The following is a 25,315-nucleotide window of genomic DNA, read 5'->3' on the forward strand; positions in this document are numbered from 1 at the left end:
GCCTGCTTAACCTGGAGCGACTGAGATTGTTTAGGAGGGCATGGAGAGGAGGGTTTTATATTCCACAGATCTCACTCTCCTCCTGCAAGCCATCCCAATCAAGTGGATGTTGTTTGAAGAAATAATCTGAATTTTTTTTTCAGTTTTTTTTGACCTGAGAAAAGGGAAATGAGCAAGGAGGGAGGAACACTTCTGAACCCCAGCAGGCAGTGCTCTCTGGATGTGTGTGCACATTCCACAGTCAGAAGTCACTCAGCTGTTGACTCAGTTATTCTGGTTTTCCAGCGTGCCTTTTACCATCTGCAGCTATATCTCAGAAGGGAAAAGTAGGCTTTGCACTGAGTGCTGACTTTTCCCAGGTGTTATTTGTTTGCTTTCTTTTGTGGTTTGGTTTGACTTTTAATTTCTTTGGGGATGCTCAATAGATGAAGCAGGTAGTTCTCAAAGAGTAGATTTTGCTCTGATTTTCAGGAACTTGCTGCTGATGGGGATGCTAGTGTTTGTCTCCATATTATCTCTGACTAAGAGAATGCTTTCTGAGGAGCAATGTGGTCTGGAGAAGAAGCTCTAGCTAGTACTTCTCTGGGATGTAGCTTCATGGGGTAGATACTCAGTGGAATTACTGGGAGTCTCTGAATACAAATGGAACTGTATGGGACTGGCTAGAAATGTGAGGGGGGTGGAGAAGAAAAAGCCCATTGTTTGTAATTCTAAAAGGCAGTGGTTAAGTCAGGAAAAGTGATTTGTAAGTAATAATTGCAGCTCTTGTTCTGGATGCATAGGATTGTGCTGGTGTGGAGAAGGCAGAAAAAAAACCTTCTCGTACTTGATACAGCATCCAAAATGTCATCTGAATTGCATAAAGATAACCAGATGCAGTCATATCTTAATGCTGGACTTAGAAATAAGCTGTTTGCTTGTCCACTGTATTTTAGCGCTCTCTAAAATGTAAAGGGACAACGATGATTTGCTGAAAAACCTCTAACATTATTTTAATGTTATTTTAAGCTTGTAATTATGTATCAGTGCCAAGAGGTGGGAGGAAAAACAACTTGGAAATTATGCAAATTGTACATTAATCCAGTACTTTCAAACAAAATAAGTTAACAATTTGATCTCTGTTGAATAGGCGCTGCTCTGCCCTTTCCTCCAAGCTGCTCGTTGTTTACCAACTTCTGAGCGGCTGAACGTGTGCGGAGGGAGCATGCCTGTGCTGTCTGTCTGTAAGTCCGTGTTGGCTCGGAGCGGCTTCGGCTCTTATTTCTGTTTCAGAGCTGCTTTGTAGTGTTTCAGTCATCACTGCCTGTGTGCTGGGCACGTGTGTGTTGAGTTTGGGAAACAGCACTGCCTTCTGGTGCTCTGCCTTCTGGTGCTCACTTCAGCAGTTTAACATTTAACAATTAGAAGACCATAGGTTCCCTTTGAGAAGAGCTCGTTGTGGACAGGCATTAATTTGGATGCTATCTTTTCCCAGGAGGATCTTTCAAACCTGAATGAAGCTCAGCTTAGATTGTAGTGATGGAAGAGTGCTCATAAACCATGCATCTGTCAAAAGCAGCAGGAGCTTTCATGGTAGGCAGGAGAGAGAATGGGATGAGAGTTTCGTGAGTAACTGAAGCTATTAGACAGGTAATCACCACGATGCCTGGGACAAAGTGGCTGGTTTTGCACTTGCTTTGTTGCTTTGGAGCTATTGAGTCTCTCCATTTGAGTGAGCACAGGGTGGTTTTTCCCGAGTGTCAGGTACAGCGTTTCGTAGGGGACCAACAGTATTGCATGAGGGCAGAGAGATACCATGTGTCTGGGCTGCTGCCTTCAAAAACCTCTTCTGTGATCTTTCTATTCCCTCCCCCCCACCCCCACTGGTTATTTTGGGTGCCCAGAACAGGGCCTGACTTCACCCTTTCTTGGACTGGCAGAGGCCTTGCAAACCAAACCATCTCCAGTGCTCTCAGAGCAGAGCAAGCCTGGGATACCCCCATTCCTTTAATGAGCATCAGCTGGCCCTGAACAGACTGAGAGGACTGAGTGCTTACTGAGAGGAGGAAAAAGGGGAATTGTACGGAAGCCAGATAAATCTCATATCTGTCCTTAGAGCTTCCCCAGTAAGTGGTACCTTCTTAACCCAGAAAGGCTGTCAGTCGCCATGGAAGAGGACTTTGGAGCTGTTGTGGTTAAGTGGGACCAAAGTCAGCTGTGAGGGGGAAGGATTTCTGATGGCTTAACTTGGTTGGGAAAACAGAGCATGTCTGAGCATACTGGACAGATGACTGTTTTAATAAACAGTTTCTAGACCTCAAGTGTGATCAACATGTGATTTTTACAAATACATTAGTTCTTGGGTCAATTAGAATTAATTAAGATGACTTTATTGATCCTGAAAGGCTGAGATTTTAACTGTGAAATGCTGTTGTGTCTACATTTGCAAAAGTAATTGGAGATTTTTATCCTTCGGGGGTAGTTGCTATGACTACAAAGATCTGAGTAAAGCAAGAAACAATCTACAATAATAAAACTCTGTATTCATAGAAATACTGGATGCTGTAGTCCTTTACCATTCTAAAGAAAATGGTAAATGCATACATTATTGCATGCCCTGTTTGTTCTCAATGTCACTTCCTAGACTATAAAGTATTATTATACGTGTAAGTCTTCTTTACCTTGAAAATGTATTGCAAACGTAAGCAACTTTCTTTAAAATTTAAAACTTGCTCTTTGTGCTATGTTTTTTTTTTCCCTAATATTTGCTGCATCTCTGCCTGTGATCTGTGAACTTAGCGAAAACTGCAGTTGTTTCTGCATAGGCTGATGGTTGTGCAGATTGACAAATGGTGTTGCGAGTGTCTTTGTGGGATATCTGCAGTGTCAATGAAGGAACCCAGATCGCTTACTGTGAGTTGAAGGAGTCAAAGTTTAAAACAGAAGCTTGCTGTCTGTCAGCAATAAGGATCTGTCAGCTTGAGGAGAAGGTCTCTTTCAGACAAGAGTATTTTACATCCTCTTTCTCCTTCATCTTTTCTCAGTTGGAGTTTGCAGTGATTAAACTACAGAATGCATTAGGCTGATGGCAATGCAAAACACTAAGGTAAACTTGTTGGAAGTGTAGAACAACAGGGAAAAACATGAAAGTTTCCTTTATGATATAACTCATTCACATTACCAATCCTGTTTTGAAAATGAGGCTGCTTTCCTGAGCAGCTGACCCTAGTGTACCATGTCACAGGGGGCTGTGTTGTGTGTCACACAAGTTGTCTTCTCTCCTGCACCAAATCTCTTGCAACTCCAGCTAATGTCCGCTTGGAAAAGCAAGTGGTGAGGCAAAAAAAGTAAAACATAAACGTTTCTTTTCACTTTTTTTCCATTGGTGCCTTTGGATTCTCATGCTGGTTCTTGTTCCCTGTCTTAGAGGCAAATAGGCTGTATCCATCTGTTTCTCATATAAGAAAGAGTGTGGAAGTCTTTGGTCCCACCAAAGAACTCTGTCTAAATGTATATACTTGCTTGTTGTCAGTTTGCCGGTGTCGTGCCTTCCATCGGGGCAGGTCAGGGGTCTCTTGCTGATTCAGCGTGGCAGGGTGAGACATCTGAGCTGGTGTAAGTGTGTCTGCACTGTGCATACTGGTGTGAAATGGGAACCGGATCCTAGTCAAGCTGATGCTAGCTGGAAAGCAGATGCAGCCCAGCACTCAGAGCTAGACGGGGCTGGTGAGCTTCCTTTCCCTGCCAAGGCTTCTTTTGCCAAGTCAGACTCAAATGTTTCCAGCTGCCAGATGGGAAAACCAAGGTGTGAACCTCTGACTGGAGAGAGACACCTGCTTGCACAAAGCCAGTGTGATGCTGTTGTATTTCCTCCAGGGAGAAAGCCACAGAGCAGTGTGCAAGCTAAGGTCAGTGATGCAAGTCCACCACCGTTCTTTCGTTTTTTGGCTTCCCTGATTTTTGGGAGTGTAGAAAATGTAGAAATACTCAATACGTTTTCAAGGACCTTTGGGTGCAGAATATTTCTTTTCATCAGAATAAATATAAAGTTGGCAGGAAGGGGGCCTTGGGGAGCATGTTGCATTCCCTCAGGGAACTCGTAGGGTGATTAGGGACGCTGAATTTGAGGCAATGTAATTTATTACTAAGTTTTGTCCCTATTTCTGACATGGATAATCCAGTGTGGACTTGCACCTTGTGTGTCCTCTATAAAGATTGGAATAACCATTTATACTTTGCCCCTTTTCCAGATACTTCTGAGGCTAAAACTCTGTTACTCTGTTCAGGGCCTTACAATGCAGGGCAAAGATAAAACTTGGAAATAAAAGTTCAGTGACTGAGACATTGAAATGTGGCAATTTAGAAATCAAAGCTGATAAATGTTACCTGGGCTTTATTGGAATCCAAAGGCTCCAGCTCAGACTCTTAAATTCACAAGTGCAGTTTGGCCCAAGAGAGCTCAGGGTAAGCCTTCTTGCATGGATGGCTAAATCGAGGTCTTAATTTGCCTAAGAGACTGGATGGTTTTTACTATGCTATTTATACCATTCGTACATGCTGCTCGTAATTGTGTTATGAACTGTGTGTGTTCAGCTGCAGTCATGTACCCTTCCAAGCTGTCTGGCAAAGTTGAGCCTCAACACTCTTTGAAGACCATGAGATTTCTTTTCACAACTGCAGGATGAGGACTGAAGCTTGCTTCAGTGAGGAGGAGAGCTGCCCTTATAAGCTCCTAGGGAAGAGACCAAACAATTAGTCTGGTCCAGGCTGGACTATTTGGAAGAACCTGCTTACATAAAGCTTTAAAAAGTCTTGAAAACATTAGGGTAAATCCAGGTAGCAGGTGAGGATCACTCTGAAATGCACTGAAGTCAGTGGGAGCTGCTCCAGTGACTTCAAGGGTGAGAACCCATTGGTGGGGACAGAAATGTCTTGTGTGTAATGCTAATGAAGAAAAGACTTTGTGTATTTACTGTTTTATGTGGGGAAATACAGACCACTGTGTGTGTGAAACTTCAGTAGCAGCTACTGCATCTGTGTAATCACTTAAAAGACATGAATTATTGGCTTTTGATTGTTTTGAATTAAGAAGTTTTTAATAGCTTTTGTGATCAACAAGAGAATCAAAGCACGAATGAATCAAGCCTGATGCTTGGTTTGACTGATGCAGTGTAAAAGCAGGGCCAGGTTCTAGGTATATTCCAAGCTTGTGGATCCCTGTATTATCAGCATCCTCAAACTGGTGAAAACGCTTCTGCTAAACCTGGGAACAACCTTTAAGTCAAAAGCTAAGCGCATCAGTCTGTCTGACTCTGAAGCCCTGATTATCCATGTGCACTTCTGCACCTGCATTCACTGCCTCCTGTATATTTGTGGCTCTGAGGTATCAGTTTACATCTAAGAAATGTGTGAACCAATTCCAAAAGAAGCATCTTCTTTACACCTTTCATGTACTGCTGCTCTTCCCTGTGCTGTTTTGTAGCCCCAATAGGATTTGGTTTGACAGTAGTCAGGTGGATCCTCCAAATGAAAGCAGAGCAACAGACAGCAGAGCTCTTTCTGTTCCTGACTGTATTCTTGTGTCATGTTTCTTTCTTCTTCACCTTGGGATCTTGGGGAAACTAAAAGGAGGAAAGCATAACCTACTGCCTGCAGCTTTTGAGTTACCTATGTTGGGGTCAGAAGAAAGGAGAGCAAAGTACCCTTTCCAAAGAAAGATCCTCTTTGTGAATTTGGGAATAGTCTTTTCTGCTCTCTGCTTTATTGCCTATATATTGTTTGTAATAATACTTGTCCTTGTTTTGCAAACCCTTTTGTTTCTATTGATAAGAGTGGGTTTAATAAAAACACTTCAGCTGCAAACTTTTGGTATAAAGTAATCGTTTTATTTTTTAAATATAGGTGTATCACACAGGATCTGAGAGTGATATAGGAAAACATCCTCCTGTACTACACACTCCTAGGAACAGAAGCTTCCCTGCAAGGTCAGCCTTGAAGATGTGGACTGCCATTGTGTTCTTCCTGCTGATTTCCTTCTGTATATGTGAGGACGGAGTTTCTATCCTGAAAGAGAGAGGAGCTCGCATAGTGCGCATAAACAGGCTGACAACAGAAGAGCAATGCAGGCAAGCTTGTAAAAGCCCAGCTGCTTCAGGTGAGACTATTGCCCTTTAGCAGAAACTCCAGCTGTTTTTTTCTTCCTTAAAGGTCTCTTCTACTCCCCTGACAACTATCCTTTCTAACTCAAGTTGTTTACAGGCATTTACAATTATGGCTTCTGTGTGTTGTCCCGCGGTGCTAAATAATTTCTGACAGCTTTAGTTAAATTGAACCCAGAGCAACCATTTCCCAGGGCCTTTCTAGCTTCCATAACAAACAGCATGCATGTGCACTTGGTGTGCACTGGTAGCATGCAAATGGTGTTAGGTCACTTAACTTAAAGGCTGATTGTTCCATGCTGTCAGGTGTTTGCAAGTGAACAGTGCTGTAGTAGTCAGCTGCACTGGAATGAGTAGTCTTTACTGACTAGTATTTGTATCCTTCTACCTTGGAAGAAACTGGTTGTTAATTGTCCTGCAACTAAGCCAGGGGTTAAACAGGGCCAGGGAGATTAAAATCTTCCTCTAGTCTCTCTCCAAGTTGTCTTTAAAAAGCATTAGACTCTTAAATGAGTCAGAGGTATTCTTACTAAGGACCCTAACTTACCTAACCACATGGGAAAACTTTTAGTACCTACAAAGAATCAGACTGCTATAGTATAGGTGAGAATTTAGCTCAGGCGAATGAATGTCTGACACTGCTTTTAGAACTCAGATTGATAAAACATCACCAAGATGCCTTTTTTCAAATATCCAGAGTTTTCAAACTTTTTTTTTTTTAACAATATGATTTTCCGTTGTCCCTTTGCTGTGGAAAGCACCTTGAGAAATTAAGCTTCTGGTTTAGTAGGCTAAATGTTAATGGATTTATCTCCCAGGCACCAGAGTCCAGAAGACTTTAGCTTCTGCTTTTTCAAGTGATAAACCTTACAGAGATAACATGTTCACACTGACTCTACTGACATTTAGGGTTTATAATACTGCGTGTTTGTGCCTTCCACCTGAGAATCATAGAATAGGGGACCTCTGGAGATCATCTAGTCCAAGCCCTCTGCTTAAGCAGGATCACCTAGAGCATGTGAGACAGTTGCGTCCAGCCAGGCTTTGAGTATCTCCAGAGAAGGAGACTCCACAACCTCTCTGGGCAACCTGGTCCAGGGCTCTGTCACTCTCACAGTGAAGAAATTCCCCCTCACGTTCAGACGGAACTTCCTGTGGTTCAGTTTTTGCCCATTGCCTCTTGTCCTGTCACATGGGACAACTGAAAAGAGTTTAGCCCTATCCTTCATCCTTTGCACATTTGACCCACCTTGCTTCTGTAAAGCTAATGGTAATCTAAGGGCTTCTCTGTTGTGGTAATGGATTTTTAGAATATCTGAATACTCTGAAAGTTTATGTGACATCTCTGTAAAGGGCCAGTTACCTGGAGAAAGCAGTCTTAGAAAAAGCAGAATGAAGCAGCAGTAATAATGAGACATAGTTGTAACTCGAAAGAGAGATGTTTGTGTAATCTTTAATCCCCCCTTTCCCCACTAGAAATCATCATTCAACATATTTCTAAAACTTATTTCTTTTAAGGCAGACTGTGAGAGACTATTTCAGCCATCTTTAGGTCTCTAGACAAGGATTAAAATATAGTCTGCGAAGAGCTAGTGAAGATCATTAATTGTACAGGATTTTCTGATGATGATAGAGAGTATCATAATAACAGGCAGTTGTTTAATACATAACATAGCACTCTTTTCCATGCACCTCAAAGCCTTCTTGCGGGATCTATGATGAGTTCTTGGAATCAAGAGAAACTGAAAACGTGATACACTACTTACTTTGTTCCCTTGAAATTGAGGATAAGCTAAGTGGACAGCACAAAACATTTTTCTGTAGATTCCCTGACAATTTGGTCTGAGCGTCCAGATCCATATGAGTCTCCTTTTCTAGAGATATTTAAAACCCGTGTGGATGTGATCCTGTCTGACATGCTGTAGGTGATGCTGCTTCAGCAGGGGGTTGGACTAGATGATCTCGAGGTCTCTTCCAACCTCAACCATTCTGTGTGTGTGATCCCCTTGACACCCTCGCTTCAGGTACTTGTACACATTGATAAGATCCCCCCTAAGTCTTCTCTTCTCCAGGCTGAAGAGGCCCAGCTCTAGCAGCCGTTCCTCATAGGGCAGATGCGCCAGCCCTCTGATCATCTTCATAGCCCTACGCTGGACTCTCTCCAGTAGCTCCATGTCTGTCTTGTACCAGGGAGCCCAGAAGTGGACACAGTACTCGAGATGAGGCCTCCCCAGGGCTGAGTAGAGGGGCAGGACCACCTCCCTCGACCTTCTGGCAATAGCCTTCCTAGGATACCATTGGCCTTCCTGGCCACAAGGGCACCTTGCTGGCTCATGGTCAACTTGTCATCCACCAGCACTCCCAGGTCCTTCTCTGCAGACCTGCTCTCCAGAAGGTCAGCCCCCAGCTTGTACTGGTGCCTAGGGTTATTCCTCCCTAGGACCCTGTGCTTGCCCTTGTTGAACCTCAGGAGGTTCCTCCCCACCCCAATCTGCAGCCTGTCCAGGCCTCTCTGAATGGCAGCACAGCCCTCTGGTGTGTCAGCCACTCCTCCCAGCTTGGTATCATCAGCAACCTTGCTGAGGAGGCACTTCGTCCCCTCATCCAGGTCATTGAGGAAAAAGCAGAACAGGATGAGTCCCAGTACTGAGCCCTGGGGAGCTCCACCAGCCACAGGCCTCCAACTAGACTCTGCGCCACTGATGACGACCCTCTGAGCTCTGCCTTTCAGCCAGTTCTCAATCCACCTCACTGTCCACTTGCCTAATGCACGCTTCCTGACCTTGCCTAGGAGGATATTATGGGAGACAGTGTCAAAAGCCTTGCTGAAGTCAAGGTACACAACGTCCACTGCTCTCCCCTCATCTACCCAGCCAGTCATGCCATCATAGAAGGCTACCAGATTGGTTAAGCAGGATTTCCCCTTGGTAAATCCATGCTGGCTACTCCTGATCACCTTCTTTTCCTCCATATGTCTGGAGATGACATCCAGAAGGAGCTGTTCCATCACCTTTCCAGGGATGGAGGCGAGGCTGACTGGCCTATAGTTGCCTGGGTCCTCCTCCTTGCCCTTTCTGAAGACAGGAGTGGCATTGGCTTTCTTCCAGTCCTCAGGCACTTTTCCAGTTCTCCGAGACTTTTCAAAGATGACGGAGAGCGGCCTGGCAACAACATTCGTCAGCTCCTTCAGTACCTGTGGGTGCATCCCATCAGGACCTATGGATTTGTGGAGGTCAGGTTTGCCCAGGAGGTCTCTAATCCTATCCTCCTCAACCAAAGGAAAGTCTTCCCTTCTCCAGACTTTCTCCTTTGTCTCCAGCCTCTGGGATTCTTGAGGGCTGCCCTTAGCAGTGAAGACTGAAGCAAAGAAGGCATTCGGTAATTCTGCTTTCTCTGTATCCCTTGCCACCAGGGGCCCCGTCCCATTCAGTAGTGGGCCCACATTTTCCCTAGTCCTCCTCCTGCTGCTGATGTATTTGAAGAAGCCCTTCCTATTGTCCTTAACATGCCTTGCCAGACTCAACTCCAGCTGGGCCTTAACCTTCCTCGCCGCATCTCTACGTGCTCTGACAGCATTCCTATAATTCTCCCAAGTAGCCTGTCCCACATTCTGTGTATTTTCTTCTTCTGTCTGAATTTGGCCAACGAGCTCCTTGCTCACCCATTCAGATCTCCTGCCCTTTTTACTACCCTTCTTACTCATAGGGATGCACCGCTCTTGAGCTTGGAGGAAGTGATGTTTGACTCCTGGACTCCCCTCCCTTCTAGGGCCTTAACCCATGAGAATCTGTAAACATTGTGCAGATGTCATCTTAACCTCACAATATCTTTGTGAAGGTAGAAAAGGTGCTATTAGCTGATTCCTCCAGAAGGGGAACCTGAGGAACCTGAGGAAATCAGTCTAATCAGAGACAGTCTGAGTGCACGCTTCACCCTGTTGCTGACGTTGTTTGATATTTTTTATTATTATTATTTTCCCCCCATACTCTTCAACTTTTTCTCCCTTGACTTTGTGTTTCTTACAGGATGAGTCCTGTTATCTTCAGGCAGAGGTGGGTAAACCTTTAGAATTAAGTGATGTGGGCCCTCTCTTCAGGAGACAACTTAAACCCCAAAGTATGGCCTGTTCTTACCAGGTTTTGTGTGCTGTGTTGCCTACCAGTGAAACTGCTTCAGCTGGTTCAATCTGTTGCACAACATAATGTCTGAGGGAAGACTAATAAGATACAAGCTCCTCACAAATATATCTCATGTGCTGAGAGATCATCTGGGGACAAGAGCTTTTTTGGAGGGGAAGGGGTATTGGGTTTTTTATTAGCTTTAGGTTGTAAGATCAGTTTTATGGTTTTATCGGTTTTCATGCTTAGCTCCTGCCCACCCAAATGTATGTATTTTTGTGCCATTTTACTATTTCATTGCAGATATGAGACTTCAGAGTCCTGGACATTGGTATTGTAACACCTATGTAACTGTCAGTAAAGGTGGTGGTTATTATTTTTAAGGTATTTTAGTTTTAAGTTCTAGGCCAAGGTTGCATGGGAAGATATCTTCATAGTTACATTGTTTAGAGGAATGGAAAAACAACAATCCTAGCTGATTAAGCTACCTTCAGTAGATATAACTTATATCAGCAGAAGACCCCTTGCTAATATAATGCATCTAGCTTAGAGAAGCACTATAACTATCATGAGAAGAGCACCGTTGGCCTGTGCATCCACATCTTCAGTGGGTGCTACAGAAAGAGGGATGGTTGCTGATCTAGCTATTGTAGCAAAGCGTGTGCAGTTAAACTAATGTAAGGGTACCTGACCTCAGAAGCAGCTTACTTTCCTTGCAGAGAAAGGAAGGAGATGTTGCAGGAGGGAGATGTCACAGTACAACCGTGCCCATGTTGTGAGACAGTCTGATGCTTCGATTTTATACTAGTAAAAGCAGCAAAACTCTCTAGGGCTGTCTGTGTGCGTAGCTACTCTGTGACCAGTATATGTTGTCTAACACAATGGGTCAAAGCCGCCAGGTGCTGTTAGGTAAGTGATACGTGTTGGAGGAAGTGCCCGTCTTGGCAAAAGTCCGGCAAACTGTAATTCCCAGATGCTTAATGAGCGCAACAAACCCACTTTTGGGTGGTGGAGGAGACTTGTGCTCTTCCCTTTGCATCCCCAGCCATATTCAGAGCTCTCAAGCTTCACCTGTGGTGACCAGTTTGGGTCTGTAATGGGAACAGAGAGCAGAGCCACCTTGGTGGTACTTTGGGGTGATATGACATGTCTGCATAAGCAAATATCCTGGCTCCCAGCTTACAACAAGACACCTCCGTACTTTGCATCCACCTGCCTGTGGGGATTTTTGCTATGCCATTTTGGAAGCTAAGACTTCTTTCCAATAACAACAGATTTAAAAATGAAATAAAGTTTGCAGCAAGACCCTGGTGTCTGTTGCCCACATGGTATCTTTTCAAAATGTCTTGGAATAGCTTTTGTTTTCCCTCTAGTTTATTTTTCCCCCCTTACTCTCTTCAATTGGAAATGAGGGAAGAAAAAAAAAAAAAAGAAAAAAAGAATGGCGGGGAGCAACTGTCTCGCAACGGAGATATGAGTTGGAGCTGTGCTCTGGATTTATGCTGAAGGGACCATTAGTCAGTTAAACTGTAAAGAGATATTCTGTTCTTCTGGGAAGCAACTGTGAAATCTTGGGCAGCTGGATATAGTCCTGATGACAGCAGAACCTGGGGTGCTTTAACTGCATTGACCCTGTTATTCTCTTGATCTTTCTGAACTGTCTCAGGTATGTAGCCAAAACGGAAAAATGCTGTTGGATATTGCTTTTGCCTCCCCAAGTGAGAAATGACGTGATTTACAATAGATAGCCTGTGATTCTGCGCTAGTATGGCCCATCAAGAGTGGGGCAAGGAGGTGGCTTTGGAAATCAGAGCATATCTGAACTCAATCATTTCTATATGAGAAGTAGATTTTGATTTGTTCAGGACTGCTATTCTGTCTCCTGTTTTATGCAGCTATTGAAGTTATTCATTTTATTGCTTTTTGACTTTTAAGTACCAATTCTTAAGGGGTTAGAACGTTTTCAGTCACTTTCTTAACCTTTTTCCAAGCCAGTAAAATTCTACTTTCCTGATTTCTTTAGCCACTTAGCCACTTTCATTCCTAAAGCAGAATGCAGTTGGTGGTAGAGGTATCTCTCTAAGTTCATAATAAAATATTTACATTACCACAGTTATTAGAAGTGCTTCTGGAAAATTTATGAAAAGTTCAAGCTCCCCATAGCTTTAATCCTCAATGAGGGTAATTCTCTTTGTAGATAAGAGCTTTAAATATAGCCATGTGTACCACATGTTCATGTACTCTGCCCTTTCTCACATTTCCAAAGAAAAACACAAAAATGAATTTCTCCTGCTATCGTACACTTGAGTCTCCTGTAATCCACTGATAAATGGCCAGTTGGACACACATCTGCTTCATTCCAGATTCATAACTGTGTTATCTTCTCCTGTGTTTCCTTGTTACTGCGTATGTTAATTCCTAGTACCAGAAATTAATTATATGCCGATATACTGCATAATTTAGGCAGGAAGGGAGTTTTTGAGGTCTCTGGTTCCCTCTCAAAACAGAATCAACTTAGATCAAGGCTGCTTAATGCCTGATGGAGAGTGTCCATCCTCTTTGGGCCCCGGTCCAGTGTTTGATGCACCAGTGGTGGAAACTCTTTCTTTCTTATGTTTAGCTGGAATTCCCTGTTTTGAAACTTGTCTGCTGTCTCTCACCCTACCCCTGGACTACCAAAAAGAACTGGGCTCTATCTTCTCTCTTCTCTTCCACTAGGTGGCTGGGGACAGCAATGGGATTTCCTCTTCACCTCCTGTTCTCCAGTCCTCACAACCATCTAGGTTACTTGTGCTGGACTCGCTCCAGTGTGTCAATATGTTATTTTTTTTCCTTCTTTCACTTGTGCTGGGAAACCCAAAGCCAGTCACAGTATTTGTGATATCATCTCAGCAGCACTGATTAGAGGGGAATTATTCCTTCCCTCAAATTTTGGTTGTGTGTATGCAGACACACACTGAAACAAATTAACAAATTAGAAGGTATGCCAGGAAAGGGAGTTCCTGCTGTGATGACTTAGGTGAGCTGATTTAGCTCATGTTGGGATCTGGCATGTTAAAAGATAATTTCTATGATGGCACCCCTGGCCAACGGTATTGATCAGCAGATGAGGAATGAATTTCCACTCAACTCCAGGCACTGAGATAAGGGGCATCTCCCATTGAAAGAAATGGATGTCACCTCAGGTTCAGCTTGCTTCCTTTTTTCATCTCTTTAAGGCATTTCTGATAAATGTGAGCATTTAGAGAGGGTTTAACCAAGCTGTCTCTTTGTCCTTGTCTGTGTGAGCAAATTGTTCTCTTTAGGGGGCATTTCTCCCAAGAAGACAAGTAGGGAGTTCTGTAGATTGACTTGAAGCTGCTGTGTTGATTTCATTGCTTTTTCAATTATTTTCACCAAGCTTAAGTCAGGATCCTTAAAGGACAGCTTCTAGCTGTCAGCCTTTTCATTCTTCAGGTTTTCTTGGTGTCACAGCCATGAAGTAGAGCATGCTTTCTATACTGTGTGTAGCAATTCATTTTCTTATTTTGTTTGAAAGAGTGTTCTCTGGTCAAGTGTGTTTTTTTTTTTTTTTTTTTTTTAATAGCCCTACTAAGGTAAAACTTATTTTGGCATATGGGATTTTGGGGTTCAGTTTGATTAGCCACTTATTTGCCCTCTGCTGTTTTTAGGTAATTGCCACTGCAACTGGTCTGTGCGCTACCAGAACCAATGTATCCTCTTGCAGTGTCACCAGCTAAGTGTGTGTCAGGATGCAAGAGAACAAGACATCAGAAATCTGCTTGGAGGTAATGCCATACCGCAGGCTCCTGCAAAATCTAAGGTCTGGTGCTTTTATCTAAAATACCTACACTTAGACCCTGGCTAGCTTCCAGCTGAGGTTAAATGGGTCAATGGAATACCTGCAGGATGATTCTGTAGCTAGACTCAGTCCATTGGAAATTTTGTTTTTCTAGCCTTGTTATGACTCTGGCATTTACATGTATGTGGTGTGTCTTTGAGTAACCTTTATTGACCTCTCCATGTTAAAGGCAGCATTCATTCATGCCATTTGCACCCTACACTGTCTTTCAGAAAATAAAGGCATAGCAGAGGTATTTATATTTTTAAGAGACAGGAAATGGCTTAGCATTGGCTTTCCTGAGATTACCAGGACCGCTGTGCCAGAGGCAGCAAACTGCTTGTATAATTAGAGCAGAGTTAGTAGCAATTGCTCATGGTGACTTTCCAGTATCAGAGTTGTCAATTTTAATTAAAGTGACACAATAGCAAAATGGAACTTGTTAATTGGGAAATCAATCTTCTAAAGTATGTTTCAAGAGTTTGCTGTACACAAACTTTAAAAACAAAAAGCAAACATGAAAAAGGACAGAACTTGTTCATGGCCCTGTTGAGTTGGCAAAGGTTTCTTTGGGACTTAGCAACTAGTCCTGTGAAAAGTAGATGGGATTGTCACTACAAATCCAGATCTCTAGTTCTGAAAGAAATTATCTTGAACCATAAAGGTATAAGTGGAAATTTCTAGTCAATTTTAAGATGAAAAGTTTGAATCTAAGCATGAAGGCTCTGTTGGTGCTATGTAACTGTATGAGAGCTTGAGGCATCATCTCAGGAGCTTTCACAGGTCAAACTGGTATTTGTAATGCTGCTTCTGTTAAGCAAATGCTTTTGTGTTCTGGCTATGTAGCTCATTGTACCTCTTTGGGAATTAATTCTCTGACTGGACAAATGCCAAAGGTCTGTGGAATGAAGGGTAGCCCCAAAAGATTATGCATGATAAAGGCAGGGATCTGCATTTTCGTGTTCTTGCTGACTTCAGGATCGGTTTATTCCAGTCATAATGTACCTTCAGAATTTTTGTTCTGGTTTGCATGTGGGCATCAGATCAGATTTGGACTTGAGAACTCTATTTTTTCACTGCAAAATAACAAGATTCTTGGTTTTGTCTTTTTAAAGAAATTGTCCTTAGGAGAAGGAAAACAGACCTGTTTCACCACCACAGGTATGCAGAGAAGATGGTGAATACAATGGTTGACCAACACAATGTAGAAAACCTGCTTTCCTCAACTGCTTGGACTCACAAGATTCGCTCAAGACGGTTGCTTGAGACTGAAAATGATGTTGAAACAACAAACCTAGGAAATACGACTGCAATGAATGCTGCCACCACCACAGTGACTACCAGCACTGCTGCAGCTGCAACCACAATTGGTACAAATACGGCTGTCTTCACTGCAGCTCCTGAGACAAGTGTCAAGACTACAAATGCCTCTGAAGGTTCTGGTAGTGTCCTTACTAAAACCATATTTTCCACTGCCTCTTCTCCTATTTATGATAATGTCACTGCTTCCATATTCAATAATGTCACCAAGCCTGTGACCACCCCTGAAAAATCAAGAAATAGTAGCTCTAGTTCGGTATCAGAATCCCCTTCTCATCCCCTTGATCTTGCTTCTAAAGTGACTACTCAAATGCCTCCAAAGAAGCAGTTTAACTCAGCTACCACCACAGCCAGCACTCCCCCCTCTAGTAGTCTCGCCTCTGCTGGAGCTGGCCCAGAGACATCAAGCACAAACACAGCAGCAACCACCCTTATCCCTCAGGATGCCCGAACATCATCATCTGCTGCTGCTCGTACTGCTGTGCTCACTACTTTGGTGAGTTCACATTCCAGTAATCCAATACCCAGCATTACATCACTAAATCCAGAGCCAGAAGGAAGTATAGCCACAACATCCATGAATAAATCGACTTCTTTTCTGGGCTCTATGTCAAGTGCAATAGTTTCAACAACTACACCTACAACTGAAGCTACAACTGGACATGAGATAAAGTCAGTGTCTCACATTCCCTTGACTAAGCCTATGACCATGGCTCCAGCAAATGCACCTGAAACAACAGCTTCAGGCCTTGCAGGAACTCAGGACACAGATGAGTATCTTTTCATTGCTGCTGAGCCTCTGACTCAGTACTTGGTAGACAAAAGTTTGCTGCTTGCAGTGCTTTTATTTGGTACGGTGTTTTTCATAACGGTTATAGTTCTCTTCCTTATGCAGGCCTATGAGAGCTACAAAAAGAAGGATTACACGCAAGTGGATTATCTGATCAATGGAATGTATGTGGACTCAGAGATGTGAAAGACTGGGGGGTAAGACCTGGGGCAGAGAGATGGAAAGGAGATTGAAAGCCTGCCTGACTTGTTTTTCTTTCCCATTTGCCTATAAGACAAAGTGCTTCCAAACTTACTTCTGGTGCAATTTAGGAGAAATGCCATGTACTGTATTAAGAACAAAAAGTATATATATATTTTTTATTCAACTGTGCAACAGGTTGCAGTAGAAAAGTAGTCATTTATAAAACTTTTCCAGAATGCAAAATAGCTTTGGCCATTATTTTTCACTGCAAAACGACCATAACAAGAGGTAAGTTGTCATCCTCTGAGAATGATGTGGCGCTTTTTCAACTGTCTACCCTGTAAGTTCCTTGTGTTTTGCTGGTATCATGTGTGCTCCTCTCTGTAAAACAGCATAGAGGGAGCTCTCACCTTTTGTGAAGTGCTTTGAACTCATCAGATGTATGAAGTATTGCTGCAACAGGAAACTTCTTATCCAGTGCACACCATGTTTCAATATATGCTTCCTGCTTGTAAAGAGATTTGTTTACAAGGTGCTGTAAACACTCTGTTTACTGCTAACCAAGGTGGCTTTTCACCACGGAGTGGATTATTGTGCCTCTGCACTCACATGATTATTTTTGTATTCACTCAATAAATGGGGCCCTGGAAGGGCATGCCTTGTTGCAATTCTGTTTTCATTGCTGTCTCTGCCAGTTTAGAAGCAAGAAAGTGGGATTTTTGGCTTGCCCAAATTAGCTCTACTTTAATGTTTCAAGTACAGAGGCTTTGAAGACAACACTGAAAATGTGGACATGTCACAGAAGATGCTGATCTTTCCAGGTTGGGCTTCTGTTCTTTGAGACCATAACGCCACTGCAAAGTCTCCCAGGTACATGGATCCATTTGCCTTAGAACAACTTACTAACTTCCATGCAGAGAGGGTCAGGCACTTTTTTTTTTCTCCCCAATACTAGCTCAGAGTTGCTAGTAATTGGGAATCCCTATTACACACCTGCCTCCCCCCCAGCTGACCTCCTGCTAAAGATCTGCAGTTGTAAGAGACCAGAAGACATTTGATTCTTGGCAAATATTGTGCAATGATAAATGTGTCTTATTTGAGTGAAACATGTAAATAGCAAGAGGCTGGATCAAGGTGTATTGTATGTTCTTTTCTAACCAGATTTGGTAGCCTTCATCTTCTCTGAATGAGTTTTCTTTTTCTACTTTATCAACCTCAGGATTACATGGTTGCAGGATAATGAGCAAAATGAAGATGTGAAATCACTGGGTTTTGGTTCAGTTAGTTATCCCAAATCACTTGCTGTTTAGAACTTGCGTGGAGTTTTACCCTGAGGAAGCTACCTTGTAGACTTCTGGTTTGTCTTCAAGCTGAAAGTGCTATAAAGACTGCTGCAAACAGCATAAGCAGCAGCAGAAGCAAGGGATAGTTCAAAAGAAATTTGTGGGAGTTAGTTTTCTGACTCTCTTCCAATTTAAAAGGCTTATATGTCCCTTTTGTGGTTTTGGGGACAATGTTTCAGGAAATAGAGTAGGGATATGTAGCTGGAAGGGACCGAGAGAAGAAATTGCTTTAAAAGTGAGCTGACCTGATTGTCAGCTTTGGATTGTGTTTTATGATATTCTTGCAGTGGCAACATCCTAATGCCAACAGTCTAGAGAATCTTTCTGGGTAAAAGGATAGTATGGTTTTGGGAGCTTCCCTCCTTGGCAGACTTGAAGAATAAGCCACAAAATTCACACCACTTTTCCTGGAAAAAAAGTTTGAGACTGAAAAAAATATATATATTCTGCCTGGAAAACTTGCCTTGCAGAAAGGCACGTGTGTGTGTGTAAACACACAAACATACACATTTTATATGTGTATATTGGAATTGGTCCCTGTTCTCTGTGGCAGGGAATTGAACCTTGATTTCCCTCATCTTCCAGGAACTGCCCAGGTGCAGTGTCTGATGCAACCAAGTGTTGGGAACAAACCTGAGAGCAGCTAAGGAGTTACACCCTGTTGAGATGCCTGGGACTGTTCCCCTCTGAGCACAACTCTTAAGCTATTAGCAGACGTCGGAGAGATGCTGCTCTACAACCACAAAGTCCAGAGACTTATGTGTATGTTAATAAGCTCAGGTTTCACCTTATTTGCATGACGTAAGCAGGTGAGGCACTAACCACAGACCTAAGCATCTGGCCTTTGCACTTTACTCCAGATACTGAGATAAGAGCTGACTCCTCAAGTTGCTGCCAGCCTCCAAGAGATGGGTGTTACCTCAGGTTCAACTCATTTCTCTCCCTTCATTTGGGCATTTCAGGCAAATGCATGTAGGTGGGGTGGAGCCAGGTGAGTGCTCTCCCTTTGCACCTTTTGGCTGGCCAAGCAAATTCCTCTCTGTAGGAAAAGCCTTCCTGTGAAAAGGTTCAATGACATGGCTCTTCTGCTAGTGGTCCACTGTAATTTTCTAAAAGCAAACTATGAGCATCAAGCTCCCCTAACTGCTGCCTTATTTCTTTTGATCTCCATGGATTTCTTCAGAACAGAAGACCAAAATTTGGGCACCAAATTCTGTAGAATGGAGCAGAAGTTTGTGAAGTTGCATTGGCTTTGTGCTTTCCTTTTTGAGGTGTCATCAGATCTCTGTGCTGATATTTTAAGGATAAGGAAAAGAGAAGAAGGTTATATTACATTAAAAAAGAAAAAAAAACCCAGCTTTTTGAGTTTTGTTTAAAACAAACACCTTCCAAAGCTTCAGGAATGATTTGAGCTTATATGATATAATTACATAGCTGAAATACAGTTACAAATCTATGTATAAGAATCCTGGGGAGTTTCTCATGGACATAGTGAGAATGTTGCAACTGCATCACAGCTGAAAGAAACCACCAGCATAAAAATCTTTGTGGTTTCTCAGCAGGTCCTTACAGGAGAATGAGTGCTCATCAGAAGCTTGTTACAGTTCCCACAGCCTGCTGTATGTTTACAAGTAGGTCTCCCATTCAGATACTGGTGCAACCTCTTTTTTATTCATATTTGTATTGCCACGTTTCCAGACATGGATTACTGTCTCAGCAGAAACTGAAGTTTTTAGTGCAAGACTGAAAACCAGCCCATGTCTCGCTTCTCAGTGCATTTCTGCACACTAGGCAGAGGTCTTCGTGGTTACTGTAATGGTGTTTAAAGTGCAGTGCCAGGTGGAGAAATCACAAGCAGGCTTTGCTTTGCATCTCGGTTTTGTCTTGGACTAGCCCAGTTTATGCAATAAAAACAAAACAAAGCACACACAAAAAAAGGGAGGGAGCTGGAGCCTGGCCTCCGAAAGTGAAGCTGTGTTTTCTGACTTATGCATTGAAAGCAGTAGTAAAGCTTTGCTGGTTCTGTAATGCTTTTGCATGTGGCTACTCATGGGTTTTCAATAGGGAGGACAGAGGGGTTGAAGATGGGTTGCACATGCAGTACTCCAAGGGGCTTTTCTCTAGCAGTAGTCCGACATGCAAGTTAGAAGGAATTCAGGCTTCGTCCTTGTTGGTCCTCTTTTTGTTGGAGATCACCAGTAGTCACTTCTACCTCAAACCTATTTCTGTCTGGAAAGCCTGCCTCCCAGAAAGGCTTGTTTTGTTTTGATTTTAAGGCTGCAAATGATGGCAGATCTACTGCATTTCTTGGTATATTGTTGCCATGGTTAATAGCTGCTGAGGGAGACAAGGAAATGCAATACCTTTGAAAGTCTGTTTGTTGAATTCATAATACAATAGATGGAGCCCTACCAAGTTATCTAGACGACATCTGCCAAGGGACTGCCAAAAACAACACGGTGCTGCTGTGAAGCAGAGTACATCTGACGCACATTGGGTTTCAACCTGTTGCAAAGCCTCTTTCTCAATAAAACACAGGAACATCCTGGAAGTAAATTTAGATTTGACTATCCTGAATACTAATTTTCTCTTGTCTAATTGCCTGTATTAGAAGTATGTTGTTGTAGATAGCTGAGAGGAAAGGAAATAATGGAGGGATAAAACACTCAAAGAAATAATAAGAATGAAGAACTCTTAGACTGAAGATGTGAGTTTAAGATATACCAAATAGTGTCCAGAGAGATGGAGGGCATATGCTTAACTCTTAAGCATGACCTTTAAAAGATCATAGCTTTAAATAGCTTTAAAAGCTAATGCATCTATTAGGAGAACACTTGGGGAGCTCTGGAGATGGGTATCCATAGAATTGGTTTCTCTGGTTTTGGTTTGTAGCTGCTCATTTCTGGCATCATAAAATCAAAACAAAAACCTGAGCCCTGCCTAACTGGAGCATTTGTAATGGCTTTTTCCATAGTGGGTTCTCTAGTGCATAGCAAAGGCAAGTTCATAGAGCAGCATCTTCCTTGACCAGGCCTCTAAGTGTTAGGAAACCTTTGGAACTTCGTTATCTTGGTTGCTCTTGGTTGGAGTTGGCCAATGGGTTCAGAAGCAAATATTTTCTTTTCCACAAGGTGTGAGCTTGCAAGTTTGTGCTTTTTGAGGGAAAAAAAAAAAAACAAGCTGAGCAACAGCAAAACCTAGGTCAATACTGATTGCTGCCTGTTAGAAGGCCAAGGAGTTCAGGGCTATGACTCTGCCTGGACATTTTGATCTTACTAAATAGCTAGTTACAGTGGATAAAGCTGGTCTTTGCTCTACAGGATTGTTTTCTCTGTAGCTGCAAGTCCTAGGACCAGATAAAATCAGTCTCCGATGATCACTCCTCTGCTGTTCAACTTCATTATCCAACCTATGTCAAAATCCCATAAGCTAACTGTGATTCAAAGGGGTGGTGTCAGACTCTCCTGCTTCGCAGTGTTTCATGTTTCTTAAACCACGGTCTGTCTGTCTGTGCTCTTGCCAGGCTTGACACGATGTTATTTAGAGCAGTCCTGCTCTGACTGAGACATGCCAGCAGGCTGTGCTGTGGGGCAGCTCTTTTGGAGCTTGGGCTGCTCTCTGTCCCTCTGGCAGAGAAATCCCAAAGGGTCTGGGGAAAAAAAAAGTCTCTCCACCTAAACATAGACATCCTGGTTAGCCCTATATGAAGTTCGTCTCATGCCTTGGCTGGAATTATGTTTGAATTACAAAGTATGTTTAAACGAGGAGTCCTTTGCTGCGCATAGAGCTTACCCAGTATCTCGCTGGTCCCAATTAAAAAGAGCAAAACTATCTGGACAGGAATGTACGATCAGTTTGAAAAAGTAAACAAATAATTTATCTTCAGTAAACAAATAATTTTTAACCCCTTCAAGCTGAGATAAGCAAAACTGATTGCACTAGTTTGAGGTCATGGATTTAGGACCTTTTTTAGATTGCTGTTCTTCAGTGGGAGCAGATGAAATTGCAGAAGCCAAACTTCTAAGGCTAAACATTGTTAAATCTTTCAGCATGATTCTGAAAAAACTGGGAAATGGAGAAGGAGAAAGGAAAGGGAAAGAATTTATTAAGCTGATAGGGAAAATACTCATGTTTAGAGACAACCATTCATAGCTTGCTCAAAAACTTGGTCAATATTCAACAAAATTCTAGAGTAAATCATAAACTCTGCTCTATAGCCTTGAGATTTCAGCTGCTACTGCTGATTAGAAGGTGATAATTTTCAAAAGTACCTAAAAAGGGGACACAAAATCCCAAAGTTACTTTGTGATTTCTCTCATGTGCCTCCCCTTGGGGTAGGCATATTTCTGAGCAGCTCTGCTCACTCTTGATCAATGCAGCTATGCTTAAGTGTCATTTCAACTAAGGCCTTAAAAAAAATTCCCACCAAATACTACTCCCATTGCTTATGAACAGAAATATGAGGGGGAGGGAAGGTATTTCTTTCCTGAGAAATAATGAGGAAGTCCTGGATTGACTTTTTTTTTCTTTAAAGTTTATGTTGCTTAATTTTTCTTCATTTCTCTCTCTTTTTTTTTTTCAACATTGGAAGCAATAGAGATTTATACGCTCATGATTCCAGGATTCCAGTACCTGAGCTTGTGCACTAACGCAGCAGCAGTGGGATTCTAGATTCAAAAAAGCAGGTAACTAGGGGCGGACGAGTCCCTGAATGTGGCGTTTTTGCGATGCCCGGGGAGTTTCCGTAAGCCTGAGCTTGGCTGTGGAGCTGGAAGAGCATTAAATAAGGATTCCTCTTGGTAACAGAGACAATTGGTGTTTGTCCGGATCAGCTGGGGAGGAGGCAGTCTGAATTCAGCAGCTGAATGCTGCTGTGGATTATTGTAAACTGCAGCATGGGGCAAAGCCCATGAAAGTTCACCATGCCTTTTGGAAACAGAGACACCATTTTCTTCAAAGGGGGAACAGGGAGGTGCACAGTGGCTGCCAACTGGGGTCTGCACCCTAGTGGGATGGGGGAATAAGAGTAAGAGAATAACCCTAATATGGTGTGATCCAGGTGCTGCAAATAAGTAGCTGAGCCTGAGAAGCTCCAGGAAAGAGTCTGCTCAGAGAGGAAGCTTAGCTGGCATCAGTGCACAGGGCACTACCATTGAGGAGAAGCAGAAGTCCTTGTTGATGTCTTTAGGCAGAACTAGGTGAAGCCTGTTATGCAGGTATGTACAAGCAGGGCTAGTCAAGGTGTATGGGCTAAGTGCAAGACACTTAGGTGCGCTAGCTGAATGTGCAGTATTGTTCTGACCGGCTCGGTTGTCCGTTACTGATAGAAGATGCCTCTAAACCGATTCATCCTGGGTGGGTCCTGATGAATATTCCCATTCGTGAGAGATCAGCAATGCTCAGTATTGCAAGCAAAGTCTAGAGGTCCCATCCAGAAAGGCTAGAAGGGGTGGAAATCAAGATAAAGGGCATATGTAAGGCCGTATGGCTGATCTACGGGATAAGAGCCAGCTGTTGTAGCTTACTGTCCTATTTGCTGGGTCAAAGTATATTGCAGGGATGTGGTAAGAGATGAAGGCTTTGGGTGTTTTTCTTGTTTATTTATTGATTTTTCATATTCCTAAATGTCTTCAATATTTAGACAGTGTGTAGGATTGGCCTAAAGATTTTTCAAGAAAAGAGCTCTCTTTGAAATGTCCTCCTGGAGCGGGTCACTTTTCACTGGAGCTTTCCCCAGACCCCAGCTACTGGTGTCCCCAGTAGCTCGATGAGGGCCAGGCGGTCCATACAAGCCAGACATACAAGTAGTTCAGAACTGCTTCAGAAACTGCTGTGGAAAGGTTTGCACTTTCTTCTTCAGTCTGAAAGAAGGAGGGAGACTCTTCTGCAGTACAGAACAATCTAGTCCCCGAGCAGTTTTGGTGACATGCAGCGAGTATCCCGTTTTGAAGGAAATGGCAAACCGCATTAACATGGTCTCTGTGCTCCTCCTGGATCACAGGCAGCCCTGGGGTCTGTTTGTACCCGAACATAAAGCTTTTTCAAAAGATGATCTCATCCATTTAAAACCACATGTATGTGAACCAAGGCAGGAAGGGGAGCAGTGGCTGACAGGGGTAGAGGGCTCCACATGGGGAGCACATGCACGGGGCTTAGGCTGGGACAAACCATGTGTTCCTTCAACCATAAGCCGCAGTTCTACCGTCAGCATGTGCAGTGTCCCTCACTTTGAATGTTTGCAGTTTCATTAGCTTGCGGGGAATTGTGGAAAATGTCAGGCTGCAGCAGCAAGTGCTGTCAAACCATGTGAGGATCTCCCAAGGGAAGGAGTAGCAGCCCTGCAGGAGTTTGAAACCTTGAGGGCCCTGGGTAGCGTAGCATCGGGAAGGTCATGGGGATGAATGGGATGACCTGAGAACTCTTCTGTGAAGAGGTAATGAATGATGGAAGAAATCCAGTTAGCTGAAGCCTCTTTTTTCTTTTTTTACCTGGACTTGCTATTGGTCTTTATGCTTCAGGGCATACCCAGTTGCTGGCCAGGTGAAAGAGAAATACCCCTCTGCACGCGTTGTTACAGAACTGCCTGCAGAAGAAACTGAAGTCAGGATAGAAACATTCTTTGACATGTCTGATGTTAGTGATGAAGAGACATTGTAAACTCCATTGACTCAAGTCACTAGCAAAAAATGCTGGGCTTTGCAGATCATTCCATGCAGCGGCGTCATAGAGCTACTTTCTGGCTCTAGGACTATGTAAAGGCTTGCTTTAATAAATTGTCTTTTTTCTAGCTCAGCTTTAAAGCACCTTTTGACTGCCTCTCACTAGAGAGAGGTCATTAACAGGAGAGAGCTGATGTGTCTGTCTCTTGGGGAGCTGTTAGCCTACCCCAGCTGCAAGGTGAGACTACCTCATGTGCCAGTCAGATACCTGTGCACTCACTGCAGCCATTGCTTCCCACCCCGCAGCACGTTCGCATGTGCATCAGTTGGTCTAGGAACTGTCATCCCCCAGCAGCTTTGAAGTGTGCATACTTCACCCGTTGCCAACACAGATGTCACTGCTCTTTTCAAAGGAAAAATGAAGGCCTCTCCTGTAAAAAGGCATGTGTGAGTTGTCTCTTCCACATCTCCGAGTCTGTTTGGCTCAAACTCTGAAGCATGAGGCTTAATATTCCTTCATGTATTGCTGCTTTCTGCCAAAAGTGACCAGCAAGGTGCCAAAGGGAGGCTAATCCTTATTCTGAGCCTGTATTACACCACAAAAAACCCTTACCACTACTAATTACAACTAAGCTGTACTTATCAAATGACCACATGTGTTCTGCAGGGCTGCCATAGGCTATCTGTTTGCTTACACCCTTAGTGGGTTTCCTGGTCATTCCAGGGAGCTGAGGAGGTCCTGCTGTAGATCAGACTAATAATAAACCTGCACCAAAAGCAGCTGCATCACGGAAGAACTTTAAACCTAGAAGAAAAGCAAGCAGGGACAGTTTTAACCACAATGTACTCTTTAATTGCAGCTGGGGCTGGAACTGACCTGCCTGCCTTGTGATGCTGTGTGGGTTGGGTGGGGATTCGGTCTGC

General features: G+C 43.2%; 1 protein-coding gene across 2 annotated transcripts in view; it reads left to right on the forward strand.

Moving 5' to 3' along the window:
- C5H11orf24 (chromosome 5 C11orf24 homolog) overlaps positions 1-17,044 on the forward strand; it is a 37,002-nt gene extending 19,958 nt beyond the window's left edge. For both annotated transcript variants that reach the window (XM_062576943.1, XM_062576942.1), the window contains exons 4-6: positions 5,881-6,133; positions 13,927-14,043; positions 15,212-17,044. In XM_062576943.1, coding sequence (XP_062432927.1) covers positions 5,977-6,133; positions 13,927-14,043; positions 15,212-16,392 — 1,455 coding nt within the window. In that variant the 5' untranslated portion in view covers positions 5,881-5,976 and the 3' untranslated portion in view covers positions 16,393-17,044. The remainder of the gene's footprint in view (positions 1-5,880; positions 6,134-13,926; positions 14,044-15,211) is intronic.
- The last annotated feature ends 8,271 nt before the right edge of the window (positions 17,045-25,315 follow it).

This window comes from Rhea pennata, chromosome 5 (assembly GCF_028389875.1).
Source record: "Rhea pennata isolate bPtePen1 chromosome 5, bPtePen1.pri, whole genome shotgun sequence".
Taxonomy (NCBI): Eukaryota; Metazoa; Chordata; class Aves; order Rheiformes; family Rheidae; genus Rhea; species Rhea pennata.